At 42.3% G+C, this 15,651-nt stretch overlaps 1 protein-coding gene across 1 annotated transcript; it reads right to left on the bottom strand.

The window, feature by feature from the left end:
* Positions 1-5,936: 5,936 nt before the first annotated feature.
* Positions 5,937-14,107, bottom strand: bmp2b (bone morphogenetic protein 2b). Its single transcript, XM_034162545.1, has 3 exons — positions 13,660-14,107; positions 12,675-13,042; positions 5,937-7,006 (listed from the first exon to the last, which is right to left on the bottom strand). Exons 2-3 carry the CDS (start codon positions 13,027-13,029, stop codon positions 6,093-6,095), a joined length of 1,269 nt encoding a protein of 422 aa, XP_034018436.1. The 5' UTR covers positions 13,030-13,042; positions 13,660-14,107; the 3' UTR covers positions 5,937-6,092.
* Between the last annotated feature and the right edge of the window lie 1,544 nt (positions 14,108-15,651).

The raw sequence follows: 15,651 nt of genomic DNA, 5'->3' as shown, positions 1-15,651 counted from the left end.
GAAAAGTGTGGGCGACGGAATTGTCCCGAAACACGCAGGGAAAGAGCCTGTTTCCACTGGTGCACTGCATCTGGAAGCAGCCTTCTGGTAATCTGCACTAAGTACAAAACGTTCAGGGCCAGCTTGTTCTCATAGACCACCAAGTGAGACCTGAACTCCATAACGGGTATTAAATCAGTATTAAATCTCAAGATCAAACATCAGGATAAAACTTTAGCTTTTGTACTATGTTGTTTTGTACTAGCTGTTTTTTGTACTATCAAGTACAGCCATATCCAAGATGAGCCATCAGAATCTACGTTTGGTGATTAGAATCTAAATTCAGTGATCAAGATCACAGATGATGATCAAAGATGAGTAATCATAATCAAAGGTTAGTGATCAGGATAAAAAATAAGAAACTGTCAAAGTCACCATGTAAACAGCGCTATGTGCTCTTAGAGTATCACTGTATTTTTGTTTCTACTTTGATGTACTCATATCAGACAGATGAACAAGAAACAATAAAGTCTGTAAATCAAGTCAACAATCAGTATTAAATCTCAGGATCAACATCAGGATAAAACTTTAGCAGTCAGGATCTACTGCGTGAGTGATCAGAATCAGATTTTAGAAATCACCACCGAGTTCAATGATCAGGATCATAGAGGAGGATCAAAGATGAGTGATTGGGGTTAAAGCACAGTGATCATAATTAGTGATAATTAATATCAAAGGTAAAAGATTAGTGTCAAAGTTTGCTGGGGTTTTTTTTGTACTATCAAGTACAGCCATATTGAAGACGAGCCATCAGAATCTACGTTTGGTGATTAGAATCTAAATTCAGTGATCAAGATCACAGATGATGATCAAAGATGAGTAGTCGGAGTCAAAGGTTAGTGATCAGGATCAAAGATAAGAAACTGTCAAAGCGCTATGTGCTCTTAGAGTACCACTGTACTTCTGTTTCTTTGATGTACTGCTGCACAATACATGGAAAAGTAAAACGGAAGCATCGCTGCCTTTAATTCTGAGTACGTTGCTGATTTGAGCTCGTATGTGTGGTACCGCTTTAGATTTACTGTGTCTGAGATTGACATTTTTTCCACAGGCGTGCTGGTAGACGTCATGTAGTCGCCTGTGATTGATCTCTTTACTTCCTGCTACGAAAACGGAGGCCGGTCCTGTAACCACACTACCCCTTTCAAGCTCAGGGTGTGGAGACGCCCTTTGGCGAGGGTTCCGGGATCAGATGGGTTCACCCCACCCCCAAACCTAACTGTAACCATCACACTGACCTAAGATCAGCATCCAGCAGCAATTCCATCTCAGAGCCCGCTTTAGAAGCCCACATGTGGTCCATATGGAAGTCTTTCCTGTGTCATCTGTGAAAATGCGTTTGCCTGCTTTACTGCGAGGTCGTCCGTTCCCCTTCGATCACGTTGGGTTTTTTTTTAATCAACGGCGAGAAAGAAACAAAGTTCCGGCATTGCAGGAATTGCGTGAAAGATGAACAATTCTAACAATAGCGGGTTGTTTCCTCTGCTACTTGCCTGCCTTCGATAAAAAGCGTCTACCACAAAGTCTTGTCCTTCCTCTAAGGTTTCATTGCCTTGTTCTCGAGAGGACCATAATGTCATCTGAGCTTTAAACCCAACTCCTCTGCTATAAGCATAAGGCTGTCTATTGGTCTGTTCCACGGAGTCCAAGGTAATGGTTTCAGCATGTCGCTGCAGGCCAAGTCCACTGCGATTGCATGGATGATTAGCACGTACAGTAATACTGTAACGGCGGTCACAGGGGCATAAATCAGGAGCAAAGCAACGATAACTTTCAGTCATGTTGCTGCCATTCCCGACATGCCTCTTTCATCGTAAATAGGCAAAATAATTATGTGTACACATTTAAGGATTATTTTTTTTATGTGCATAGTTATGGGCTCAGCAGGATGAAATTATATAAATGAAACAGGTGCGTAGCCAGAAATGTTTTGTTGGGGGGGGGGGGGGGGGGGGGGGGGGGGTTCAAGTGGCCACTGGATGACACCATCATAGAGCTTTCAGCACTTTGAGTGTTTTTCTGAGACAGTTTGTTCAGTCAGTGATTTAAGTGTTTCTAAATGATGAATCTTGTTCTGAAGCAATGTAGTGTTTCAAGCATTATGAACAGATATCAATTCCTGAAGCAGCTGTTTCATTTAGGTTTTTAGCCATTTCATAACCTTGAATTATGTCCACTGCATCACCACTGTAGTGCTTTGAGTGTTCACTGTTCAGAGCATTTTGAATCAGTGAGCCATTTTTACCCTGTAAATCAGTGATAGCGGGGTATTGTTTACACTGCCGTGTGACCGTGCACAAGATAACTCAAAAAAGGCTGGACGGATTTCCTTCCAAGTTGGTTCAAATATTACTGGGATAGATATCTAGAAGTGGTGAGACTTGGTGGGAATATTATTCGGAGAGACTTCTAGGGGTGATTAGATTTTGGAGTAGTTTCCTCAAAGATCAAGGAAAACATGGTCTGAAAAGCACCTTTTTTGTATGCCTCAACAACATAGAAGCCTAGATGGATGATCTAAAGCATATTTATCAGAAAAATATTCATGAAAGACTGGTATGAATAACTTCCTAATGCAGTCACACAGAAATCATATGATGAGGTCACACATGGTCAAAAACACCATTTCAGACATCTCCTTGTACATTTATATTGCGGCGTGTGGAGTGCATCAGGGTTTGCAGCGGCCCCCTGATGCTTTTCATTTAACTCTCTTTTGAATGGAACCATGTGCACTCACTACGTTGTTAATTTAACATTGAGGCTTTTACTGCGTCGCTACACTTATAATATGTATGTTCATATGTACCATTAGTCATCCTGGAAAAGAAATTTCCGTATTCGCTCTGCCTCTGAATCGGTGCACGCCTGTGCGTTTGATGTGTGCAGCGCTGCAGCACAGATGCCACAGTCTTCACTACGCTGGACGTCATCTTGCTGGTTGTTCTCGGAACACAGAAAAACACCATGTGCGCCACCTCTAAAATTAGCGCGTATGCAGCACACGAAGGAGAAAAAGACCCTTAAAGTATCCGATGTCTTTACTCACTTTATGTTTTCAGGACCTGCTTTGGCCCCCGAGTCAGTCCTCGATCTCCCATAGCGACTGCGGCCCCACGTTTCATCAAACACGCATGGCACGCCACATACTTTCCAGTTCTGGTCCAGCCAGAAATCTGGGAATGACATTTTATAGCCCTTATGATTTGGGTTGTTTGGAGCTGCAGTTAGTTTTGGTGTGGTTCACCGTGCACGCCAAACACACGCACGAGCCCTGCCACGCCAGCCGGGTTCCGGCTTCCAGTGTTTTGCTCATCAGTTGTGCGGCTGCTCTGTTGTGTGTTTGTGCGTAAACAAAGACGGCGAAGGACACCTTTAACTGATTTGCCAGATATTTGGGGGGGCTGCTTTTAGAGAGCAAGTCAGCAGAGGTCTGTGGAGCAGGTGAAGAGAATTGCACCAAAAAACACACATATATTGTGCCGATACACTTTTTCAAACAAAATGCACAGTTACACACTCAGAGTAAATGTTGAACTCACAGTCACCAAAATAGTTTTCAAATTCAGGTTATGGACGAACGTTATAAAACGGCTGGAAACGTTTGACCGCACTGTGAGGACACGATGAGCCTGAAAGTCAGTCATGATGGAGATCATAGGCCTTCCTTACTTTGACCCTTGATCTTTCGCCTTAGTGAGAAGTTTAGGAGTGGTCCCTCAGGAGCCGTCTGCTACTAATGCGGCTCGAGAAACCCGAGGACCAGCGGCCAAGTCGGAGTGCAACCGGATTATAATTCAGTTGGGAATGGCGAGTTTCAGGAGCGGTACCCATAAGTCAGGTGCCCTAGGAGCCGTGCTTCCACTCAACCCAAAACAAGTTTTATGGACTTCAACTACAAAGGTGGATAACAGAAAAGAAAGACCTCAGCTACTACTGAAGCTCTGGCAGAAACCTCCTTGTGTTTGTTCATTTATTTTTTTATCAAATGCTCATTAAGTGTGTCAGCGGAGCTCCTGCAAGAAATGCACAAACCGGATCGTGGTAATGTTGGGTCTGCACAGCAGAAATGGACACCAGGTGTGGCCAATAAAATTTCATGTGACAGAGAATCAAAAATGTAACAAAAATGGAAGCAGATCATTGCATTTTTGCTTGCAGTTGAAGTGCCACTGCATTTTATTAGCACATCTTTGTTTGACCTGCATTTCCCTAGGACAAGCCTATACACTCAAAAAATGGCTCATTGGATGAACTCAATTCGATTATGTGCAGGCTTTCCATCTAATAAAATATATGTAGCCCCAACTCAAATAAAGCACATCAATGCAAGATAATGTAATTTATTTAGTTGGGACTACATATACATATTTATTAGATGGAATCCAATCCAATGAATCAGTTTTTTTAGTGTATCACTCAAACAAATAACTCACTGGATGAACTCAACCCAATTATGGTCAGGATTTCCCAACTAAATTAAATTAAATTATCTTGCATGGATGTGTTTTATTTGAGTTTGGGCTACATATATTTGTTAGATGGAACTCCTGCTCATAATTGAAGTGAGTTCATCCAATGCATTGTTTTATTTCCCAAAGCCTAGGTTTGGTGGCCACCAAGGCCACTGCTGCTTGTGTTTTCAAAGAAAAAAAGCCCACCAGGAAACCCTTGAATAGATGATTGAAAAAACAACCGTCATGGTTTTCCGTGCATGCGTCTGAGATAGAAAACCGACATTCCATGGCTCCAATGTGCACTCACGAGGAAAAAAAAGAAAAGAAAAGAAACCATTCTATTTAGAGCATTTTGAGCCGCCTTGTGATCTCTCCAAACTCTTTCTAATGCAAACACAGCGGAAAACACACTCGGCCAAACTCTCCCTCGCTCTTCTCTTTCTCTCCCCACCTTTCATTTTCTGATCTGCTATTGTGATTGCAATATAAATTTTCATCCGGGGCATCCGTGTTGCATCGTCACTGCAGAACAATGAGTCACATGTGAGCGAAAATGTGATGTTTTATTTTTGACAGCTGGTCGCCCTGCCGTTGTCTCATCTTGTCAAACACACCCAACCAGTGTCTTTTTACTTTAGAGCCAAAAAGATCACAGCCTTTATGAGTCAGAGGAGGCAAACTTTGCCCGTGCATGTGCAGCATGTGCACAGATGCAGGTGTATGGTTGTTTGTCATTATTAATTAAATCATGCGTTGACTCTCCGTGTCACGGTGCAGAAGGCTGGGCGCCAAGTCTGTCTGCAAGAGTATTTTTATCTCAAATTACACTCGAAGTAAGCCTCACGCCTTCAGCTTCCTCTGAAGCCTGGTGATGTCATAAAGTAGTGCAGTTTTTTTTTTAAACATCCAAAGAACCTTCTTTGCAGTGCACGAAAGCATGCCTTTCTGTTGTTTAATCCTCCCACGGGAGTCGATCACATTCACGGCTTGTTACATGTCACTCCCATCCTGTGACCCTACACCTTCCAGCAGTTCATTACACCAGTTGCACCCTGACCCGGCCCCGTCACTTTTCCTGTCTGCGCCTCTTATTGTTGTCGGTTTCCAGTTACGTTCGCCAAACGAGCCCAATCATGTGTGTTCGGCTCCTTCGGCGAATTAAGTGAGAATTTGAACCTTTTGTTTGCATGACGGCAGCCGGGTGCGTTGGGGCAGGGTGGGCAGCAAGTGACCACATTTTCTCACGATAAATACACAGTATTTATTTACAAATAAAGTGGTTATAATAGAAATAAATACATAATAATAAAAATCTGACCATTATACTTCATGTGGTATTGCACCCATTTCAAAATGTACATTGGAAATACATTTTCAAAACCAGTAAAGGAATATTCCTCTGATTAAAATATTTATTTTCCCAACTTTATGTAGACATAAATATATTTTTATATATATAGTTTAAAAAAGTCTTCCACAATAGCTCTGTTTGTCTTTCATATAAATAAACATCTTCATTGGGAAACCGGGTGTCCATAATAACCTCTAAAGTATCTTTCAGTCACTTTCGCCATCTTTATAGTCACTTTCGTTTTCTCACCGGCAGCCACACCCCTCCACCACCATGTCCTGGTAGTTCTTCAGGATGACCTTCTCATACTCGTCCAGGTAGAGCAGCGAGATGGGACTGAGTTCGGTGGGCACACAGCAGGCTCTGGGAATGTTCGAGTTAACTGAGTTGACCAGCGTTTGCACAATGGCATGGTTGGTAGAGTTCAGGTGGTCTGCCAGGGGGAACGGGCACTCCCCGTGGCAGTAAAAGGCGTGATAGCCAGGGGGCGCCACTATCCACTCGTTCCACCCCACGTCGCTGAAGTCCACGTAGAGGGCATGCCTCCTGCAGCTGGCTTTGTGCTGGTGTTTTCTGCGTTGTTTGCGGAGCGCAGCCTGGCGTTTTTCCCGCGTATGGAGGACAGAGTCACCGTGGCCGTCGTGGCCGTACGTTACTAGCAGCGGCCGAGCCTGAACCCACGAGTCCTGGTCCTGGTGCAAGGACCGGCTCACCCTGACATGCCTGCTACGTGCCTGAGTGTGCTCTCCATCAGTCCCCCCCTCCTCTGGGTGAAACATCTCCACCATGAAGCCGTGGTTGTGGCCTTTCCCTGACGTCCACTGAGACACAGCGGGGCTGACGTCAAAGCTCTCCCAGCGGCTGAAAGTGTCTTGCACTAACCGAGTGTCCAGCAGACGTGCCAGAGGTTCCCCGCCTTGTGCAGCGGGAACTCCGAATATCTCATAAACGTTGATACGGTGAAAGCCACCGGCGAGAGTGCTGTCACTCGTGTTGGCGTTTCTGGAGCTGTTATCTGGGTTTACAGCAACTGTGACCTGGTCCCTGTAGATACGGAGCTCTGCAGAGGTGATGAGTTCCTCTTCAGGGATAGAAGTGAGGTTGAAATAGAACTGCTGGGTGGTCTTGCCTTTCAGGCTCGCCAGGGCCTCCAGAGACTCTACAAGAGAGAGAGAGAAAGAAAGCACAGAAACAAATGTGGATCAGAGTGTCAAGCCACTGCCAAGGGTGAAACAAAGGGCTTAGGCAGGAGAAACATCATCTATGATTACATCCTAGTTGGCTTCCTGGATCCTCTGGGAGCTGTGAAACATTGGCCAAAGATGTTTCTTACAGTTTGTTTTCCTCTCTGTCTCTCTTTCTCTCTCCCTCTCTCATACACACACACACGCAAATCTCAAATCCATTTCTGTCTTGCAGTTTGCAGCTGGACAATCCGCCACGTGGTTATAGTAAGCGGGTGCACGCCGTCGTCACGCAGCCCTAACGCGCACATCAGCTTTTTGCATGTGTGAGTCAGGAAAAGCGGTGATGTCATGCCAGCTTTAGAACCACGCTCACGACTTCACCCGCTTAAACGCCAAAAGATGAAAGAACGCCGCTAAAATTAATTGATAAGTTGCACATGCAGGTCAGTCTCAGTGCACGGCGGTGTGTGTGTGTGTGTGTGTGTGTGTGTGTGTGTGAGAGACCTTTGAGGTCTTGGCTGCAGCGCACAATTCCAAATATTATTGCACATAAAGTATAACTTTATCTTCTTAAAGGCTTTTCACAGGAAAACCAAAATCCATTTGATTTCTATGAAAAAGACAAGAAGAAGATGAAAAAGTAAAAAAAAAAAAAATAATAAAATACTGGTATGTTACCATGCTTGTTTTGGGGGAGGAGCGTGGTTTAAGTGTTTCTCCAAACCTCTGGCACTGAGAACATTTTTGAATTGCGAAAGAGTTTGAGATGAATTTGAACATGAATTTTGTTGGTAAAAAGGTAAAGCCGAAGATTCACAAAGCCAGTGGAGAATAAAGAAAAATAAATGTTTTTATCTGCCATTTGCATCAATATTCTGCAGATAATCCAACTTTTGATTCCGTTTTAACAATCCTTTTCTTTTGGAAATTCACATAAGCATATTACTCCTGCTTGTTCCCACTCAATTAATGATCTTTATCTTGAAAACAAGCATGGCAACATACCATTTCTTAAAATGTTTTCATTTGCCGCCACCTTTTCATCATATCGGCTTTTTTTCCCAACTCATGGAATTTTTGTTTTCCTGCGGGAAAAATCCTTAATATCACCAAGCTGATTTTTAACAAAAGAGAACAAAAATCATTATGGATGATAAATGCCAGCTGTTGTGTTAACCTTTGGAGCCCAGCCTGTTCTGAAATGTTATTTAATACTAAATGTATCAATTTGAAGGTTAATAACTATTTGCACAAGCCGTTGCCAAGAGATCTGTCATCGCTATGGAAATTCTGGAAACTATAGACCGCAAATGGGAAAAATTTAGTTTGACATTTTATAATTGGGTTTTGCTAAAAACTCTGAAACTACTATATTTCTCCAAAAATAATATCTCAGCAGAGACATATATTTAACCCACATCCTAATAAGAGCTGGAGCTAAACTGTTTTTTTTTTTTTTTTTGGTCTAATCTGGGCAGCGAATACAGAGCTGTGCCATCTGGTGCATGCAAACAGATCACAGTTTAATTTGTCTTTATGCTGTACAGTAAATGACACAAAATGCTCATAAAAGTGCAGCTTTTTTGTGTCTTTGATGCAGCTCCACTTTGATCTTCTCACATTCTGAAGATCACAGATGATGTATGAACGTATGCTTTTTAATCTGCTCGGTGTGGCAGAATAAACACAAACTTTGAACTTGTGCTGTTTCAAAGGAGGCATTTAGGAAATTCCACCATCTCATCCTAAGCCTCCCTCCAGAGGTACAAAGACCTCAATTAGGTCTATCACTCCTCATTTGATGTGGGAAAGCCCCCTCGCCCCTCTTCTCCTCCCTTATGTCCCCAATCCCCTTCTTTCTTTCCTTCCTTCCCCACCTCCCAAATCCCCTTCCCCTCCTCTCTGTGGAGGAACTGCTGTGTGAGCAAGTTGAAGCTTGTCAAATATAATAACAATAATAGAAAAAAAAGTGTGAACGACAGATATGATGTGTCAACATTCCTATTTTCTTCAGGCTAACATCAGGTCATGCATCACAAGCCTGTCTTTGGCAGCCACTTCCTGCGCGATCGTGGAAATGTTCTATTTGGCACGGAATGACTTATTTTTGAAAGCTGATCGTCATGACACTAATTATCCCAGTGAAATTAATATCAGCCAGCAGATGTGATGAAAGCTGGCTTGGCTTTGATGTGCTTGCGTTTACACCTGCGTGGAGGCACGTGTTGTATAAGAAGGAAACCATCAGTCGCCCTTTTCTAAAAAGCACTTTTTTTTGGGAGCAGCCAGGTGAACATTTGTCAGCGCACACACACTGAACCTGTTTGTGGTGGTGAGGTGTTTGCTGGCCCGCTGCAGAGGTTTCCAGCAGTGGACCGACTGGCCGCCTGGGTTTGGGGTTGTTTGTAGTGTGTCAGTGTAGCCACTGGGTGTCATTGCGCGAGGCCTCTGGAGAGCACCCAAGCAACCACTCAACCACCCTTCTGACTCACCCTGATGGAAACTTCCCCACGCAAACATTTAGGACTCTGTATAAGGACTCTGTGTAAAGGCCCTATATGCATGCATGCATGCAACATGTGTACTATTATTAAAGCTGCAACATGATTCATTTAAAATTAGAAGCAGCGTTGTTATAAGGTTGTGAACTCTTATCATGCATAAATCATTATAATGCACTTACGTTGCACTGCACTGAAAGGTGTTGTACATCTGTACTCCAATCACCTGTTTGTGCACAGCCCCATTCCATTACAGTGAATATATTTGACTCTTTTACTTCTTACATAAGTTTTCTTTTCTTCCCTTTTTGTTATTGTTTATGCACCAATAACACCAGATCAAATTCCTTGTATGTGCAAACTTACTTGGCACTAAATTCAATTCTGATTGTATAATAGCTGCACTTAAAGCACAAGTAAACCCTAAGTTGTTCATTTTTTGTCACTTGTTTTATCCAAACGAGCCAAACGGAACAATCAGTACATATGGACCAGACTCATTATACAGCTTGATTTTGCTCCATGGTTGAATTTATGTTGCTCTTAGAGTGCACTAAATCCCAATATTGTTTTGCACTTAACCTTAACTTTATCAGTTAAATTCTAGATTTTATTTCTTAGAGTGTGGGGCCAAATGTGCACTCAAAACCCAAATGTTCAAATTAATTAAAAAGATTAAGTAGTGTAAACTCAAAGTTTTAATAAAATGTTTGACTTACTTAAATACTTCAAGTTTGTGTAAAATTCTTACTTTTTCAGTAAATTAAACTCAGAATTTTTGATTGACTTCAACTAATTGTATATTAAGTAAGCAAAACGTCAAAGTATAATTTAAGCACAACTTAAAAGGACTAAGTCATTATATATGTAAATATTTGAGTTGACTTTGTGAACACTTTAGCAGAGGTGGTGGCCAAGTGGTTAATGCACTTGGTTTGGTGCAGAAGGTTCCTGGTTCAAACCCCACCCCTGCCACATTTCTCCATGTAATGTTAAGTTGCGTCAGGAAGGGCATCCGGTGTAAAACTTGTTCAACATGCAGATCCACCTCGGATCTGCTGTGGTGATCCTGAGTGAAAAGCAAGGGAGCACCTGAAGGGACTTACTTTGACATAATGAACACTTTAATTTAATTGTAATCATGAGGTACAAGTAGCATATAATCAAAAATTTTGAGTTCTGGGAACAATTGACTTTAACTTTATGAACTCAAAAATATTGTGGCAACTGATTACCTCTGTATTTTTTAGTTCTGATAACTTGTTTGGGTTTACTGTGTAGTATTGAAAGAGTAAATTTTACTCCTGCAAAATCAGGGGTGAATCTAGCTTTAGGTGAAGGTGGGCCGGGGGGGGGGTGGGGGGGTGGGGCGCGACAAGGTGGAGTGTGCCTTTTTCCTGCATTTTAAGGCAGCCTGGGAAGTTAAATTCTGACTTTCTAGTCATCATTTTTGATACACAATTTTATTTTAAACACTGGAAATTTTCTACTTCTGCATACAGCAGTGTTTGTCGGTCTGCCTCCATTTATGCAAGACCTTGCCTGTATTTTACCACACCTTTGGTCAGCAGCTCAAGGGGGAAGAGGGGTTTGGACCCCCCCCCATCCTCACCTCTGGATCCATCTCTGAAGATTTCATGTTTAACAACAGATATTAACAGTTGGAGCAAAAAAATACTTTAGATACAACCTATAATAACCCCCTGTTTACCATGTACATTGGTGAAACGTGTATATGTGTGTGTACGTGGACAAGCGAACTCAAAAACAGCTGGATAAATTTCCTTCATATCTGGTGGGAATATTACTTAGATAGATATCTAAAGGTGATTACATTTTATAAACACTTTTTAAAAAATATATGTCACAACAACCAAGAAACGTTTATCTAAACCATATATGGATCAGCAAAATATTTCTGTTGGATTGATATGAATGACTTCATAATGGTGTCACACAGAAGTTACATAATGAAGTCATACATATATATATTTATATATATATATATATTTGTACATATATATACAAATATACATGTATATTTACATTTATATAATGGTGTGTAAAGTGTGAAGGGTATGCATCAGCCCTCTGATGCCTTTTATCGTGCATACTAGAATATTGCTGCACCTGTTGAGCCTATTTTCATGAAAAATTTGTCGCAAAATGTGTGAAGAAGTAATGCACAGATTTTGTACATATCCTATATATTTTTCAGCCAGATTTTCACGTATTCCACATGCTCCTCCTCTGTGATGATATCACTGACAACAAGCTGTCAGATCATGTGAGTGGTAAGTCATCCTGTATCTATTGTTATTCCAACCCTAACCATAGCCTAATGTGTGTTTCTGAGTGATAAATGCGAACTCTGCTTTGTGCTTGCATACACATGCAAGGCCACCGACAATATGTTGACCTGTTGCTTTAAATGGAAAGAATCTGCTGCTAACCACGCCCCCTTTTCTTTCATATGGGAGTAAACAGAATTCCACTTGTGATTTTGATGATGTATATTACAAAATCTAATCCGAAAACCATTTCAAATGTAACTTTTCTATGCAGTTGGAGAGTTTCTACCTGTGCAGTTTTATTTTTCAGATCTTTAACATAACATTTTTAAATGTAAAAGGGAGATGAAAAAATAATTTTGTGCAATATCACCCCTTTAAGGAGCGGTTATGGTGTTTTTGGAACATGCGTAATGGCGCATGGCGCGGTAAAGGCGCGCTGCTCCTCCTCCGACTAATTTCAGCCCTGTTCGAAATGACTCAGAGTCCAGTCTGACAAGATGACTTTGTCGTAATGCGTGTTAGTGTAGTGTGACGTCGCGCGTTCGTGAAGAACGATGACTATCACCTGCGCAAAAAGGCGCACCGCCCTTCATCCTGTTGCTGCGGCGCGTGTCTGGAAAAACTTTCAGCACGTGCGCAGATATCATCAATAATTAAAAAATAACATATCCGTCACAGCCCTCCAAGCCTGTGACAGCAGGTTGCATCACGCGCTAAAGTTGCTGCTTCGCAGATCGCTTGCGCTCGTGTCGCTGTGAAGTTCAGCCTTTTGCGCGCTGACTCACCGTTAAATATAGGTTTGGTTTGTCTGAGCTGACAGGTAAAGGTATGTCACTAATACGCACCTTCGTGGTGAAAGCTCCTAATCGTGTTGGCCTTGCTGGCTGCTCTCTCTGCGTGCTTCCCCATGCTCCTGGGTCGTCTCGCGCCGCGGTCCCCGTTCGCTGAGTGCATGCGGTAAAGGTCCACCATGTACTGCGGCACCACGGCTTGCTTGCTCGGGGTCGGCCTGCGCTTCAGTCCAAACATATTCAGTAGCCGAAGCTCAAACTCGTTGAGGAAGCTCTCCGACTGCTCAGGGGTCTGCTTCCCGGATTCGCTGTATTTCCTCCTGCCGACCTCGGGGATAAGTCCCGCAGCACCTTCCAGCAACACCTGAGCGAGCAGCAGTACCATGAGAGTGCGGACCACGGCGACCATGATCAGTCAGTCCCTGTGGAGAAAGTTTGTGTCAATACACTGGCTGTGTGGTATTGACATGAGGGGAGCAGATCTCTCCAGAGCGCAGGCTAAAAGGAACAAAAAGTGATGTGAACAGAAAAACACCCCCTTCGGCGGTTATCTGAGATAGACTGATCTTGGTGGGGGGAAACTAAAACACCAAAATATCAAAGTGGAGAACAAAAAAGAGGGATGACAAATCAAAGAAAGCACTGGGAAACCGCGGAGACATAAAGTCTCCAATTACAAAGATGTCAAAAAAATCATGTTTAGTGCGGAAAATTAGCCTGAAAGATCACAAGAAGCATGAAAGAATGGTGTTAGAAACGCAGCAGGTGTTACATCTGACGTCCCAGGACCAGATGTACCCAGGACCAGGACATCTAAAAATCATCTGAGAAGCATGCAGCGATTTAAAGACGCAACTTTTATTGGACTTTCCCGCACTGACCAAAATGGGAACTTTTACGCACGCACCCTGTGCGCATATATAGCTGCAGAGCTGTCGGTTTGCGGTTGTAAATAACATATTTGTTCGATGAGAGAGTCATTTTATAAAGAGTTAGAGGTGGGGGAAAAAAGAGAAGAAGTCCAGCTGGTGTGTTTTACCTGACGAGGAAACGCTGTGACCGGTCGTCGTTCCACCTTTGGGCCCCGATAAATTCCACATTAACTCGTGTTTAATCCTCGCTGCTTCTTCTCGGGGGACCAAAGACAGTCCGTGCCCTCCGCCGAACTCCTCACACACATATTCTCGCCAGCTGCACTTCAGGTTTTAGTCTTGGGTCAGTCAGTGTAGGAAAAGAGAGAGAAGAAAAAATAATAAAGGAGGGAAAAAAACGCCTAAGGAAGCGGCTGCGCCGAAACGGGAACGATCTAAATAAAAGACATTTTGCTTGAAAGAAAGAAGATATAGTAAGAGGAGCTGGATGTTTTTTCGGGAGGAGATCTGCGCGCCGGAGCGTCGCTCCTTGTTGCTGACAGCTGCGCAGCGCTCTGCTCTGTGCGCCACTGCGCAGTGCCTCTATGGATCGGTGCCTTCTCTCCCGCCGGTGACTCTATTTGTCCTCCAGTGATGTCACCAAGGCAAGACTGTCAATCATTTGTCCACTATGAAGCACCTCCTGCAGACCTCTAATAATCTAGAGGTTCAAAACTTTTTCATGACTTCTGAGGACGCATAGAATATTCCTTTGCGTTTTTAAATACCCAGTGAAAATTATCAGAAGATTCACTTATTTGATTCACACATTTGGAGAACCTCTTATTAAAATATAATGAAACCCCAGCCTTTTTTTTCTATATGGTGCTTATTTTGTTATTGATTTATTTCAAACAAGCAGAACCATTTCAAAGATATTCACTGTGATTCTTCACATGAAGGTTCAATTTCAGTTAAACTGTTATGATGAAATAGAACAAGGGGCTACTTCATTGTTTTCAAAGGTGAAAACATGCACTTTTGGTCAAGTATCAAGAAAATTGATTAATCAAACCAAATAGAAAATTGATGTCTGATGAATTTGTTAAAATCTTCACTCGGTAATACGGAAATACGGAAATCATTCTTTTATTTGTCTTTATTTATTAGGATACAGTCTGACACCCTTTTTTTCTTTTTTAACAGAAGAAAGTTTAACTGCATCAACTTGGGGTCCCTGATTAATTTAAGACCAAACTTTTCAGTGATTTGATTACTTAAAACAGGCTGTCCAGCTTTTTTCCCTTAAAAATGTTTAATTGGCTTCAAATATAGAGACTTTGCATCCCAGAGTTTAAGCTTTAATTTAAGATCAATGTTGCTAATTGCTTTTGCAGCTATTTTCAGAAAAAGTATATTTTAATCAAATATAGAAACTTGGGGTCTCCAGCCAGATTAACCCCACAGCTTGCTATATTGTCAGTGGATATGCGATGAGGGATGATTTCAACAGATTTTTACAGCTTTCCCCAGAAAAGACATTTAATTGGACCAAATAGAAACTCAGGGTTACTGAGTAATTTAATTTGCTGTTAATTGTCAGTGGTTACTGAGGTTTGATTTCATTAGAATCTCTTCAGGCCAACTCAGTCTCACGGCAGTTCATGGCTGCATTACGAAAAGTACATTAATCTATGGGTTCATGACGGAGGCACAAAAATGGGGCGCTTATCGTGAAGGGGCACAAATTAATTTGTGACGGGGGCTCGAAATGTGGGGTGATGGGGGTCTGGGGGTTATGGTTAAGGGAGATTAGCCACTCACGCTATGGTTACGGTTAGAGTTAGGAGAGGGGGAGAATTATAAATCGCGAAAAAAAAGTGTCACAAAAATGGGGCGTGTTTCATGACAAAACAGCTGGCAGGATTACAAATTATTTGTCTTTGTTTTTTGTAACTTCCATTTTTGTATGATCCATTTTTATATTTTTCTTTAATGACGCCTTGGCCTTGAACCTGACATTTCAATCCTTGACCTGGGCCTTGGTCTTGATTTCCAGTAATATAGATGGTATCTGGACATTTTTGGGGTCATATCAATCCATGTTGTAGTCAAGACCCAATCGTTTAAGGCCTAGGTCAAGGCATTGATCGCACAAGACCAAGGCATCAGAGCCTAGC

This window comes from Thalassophryne amazonica, chromosome 21, assembly GCF_902500255.1.
Source record: "Thalassophryne amazonica chromosome 21, fThaAma1.1, whole genome shotgun sequence".
Taxonomy (NCBI): domain Eukaryota; kingdom Metazoa; phylum Chordata; class Actinopteri; order Batrachoidiformes; family Batrachoididae; genus Thalassophryne; species Thalassophryne amazonica.
The sequence above is the reverse complement of the archived record's forward strand: the minus strand, read 5'-3'. Positions and strand labels throughout refer to the sequence as shown.

Excerpts from the sequence above, each read along its gene's own strand:
- bmp2b (XM_034162545.1), bottom strand. The coding sequence starts at position 13,029 with ATGGTCGCCGTGGTCCGCACTCTCATGGTACTGCTGCTCGCTCAGGTG. Across the intron at positions 7,007-12,674 it reads TAGGAGCTTTCACCACGAAG|AGTCTCTGGAGGCCCTGGCG; the intron begins GTGCGTATTAGT and ends TCTCTCTTGTAG.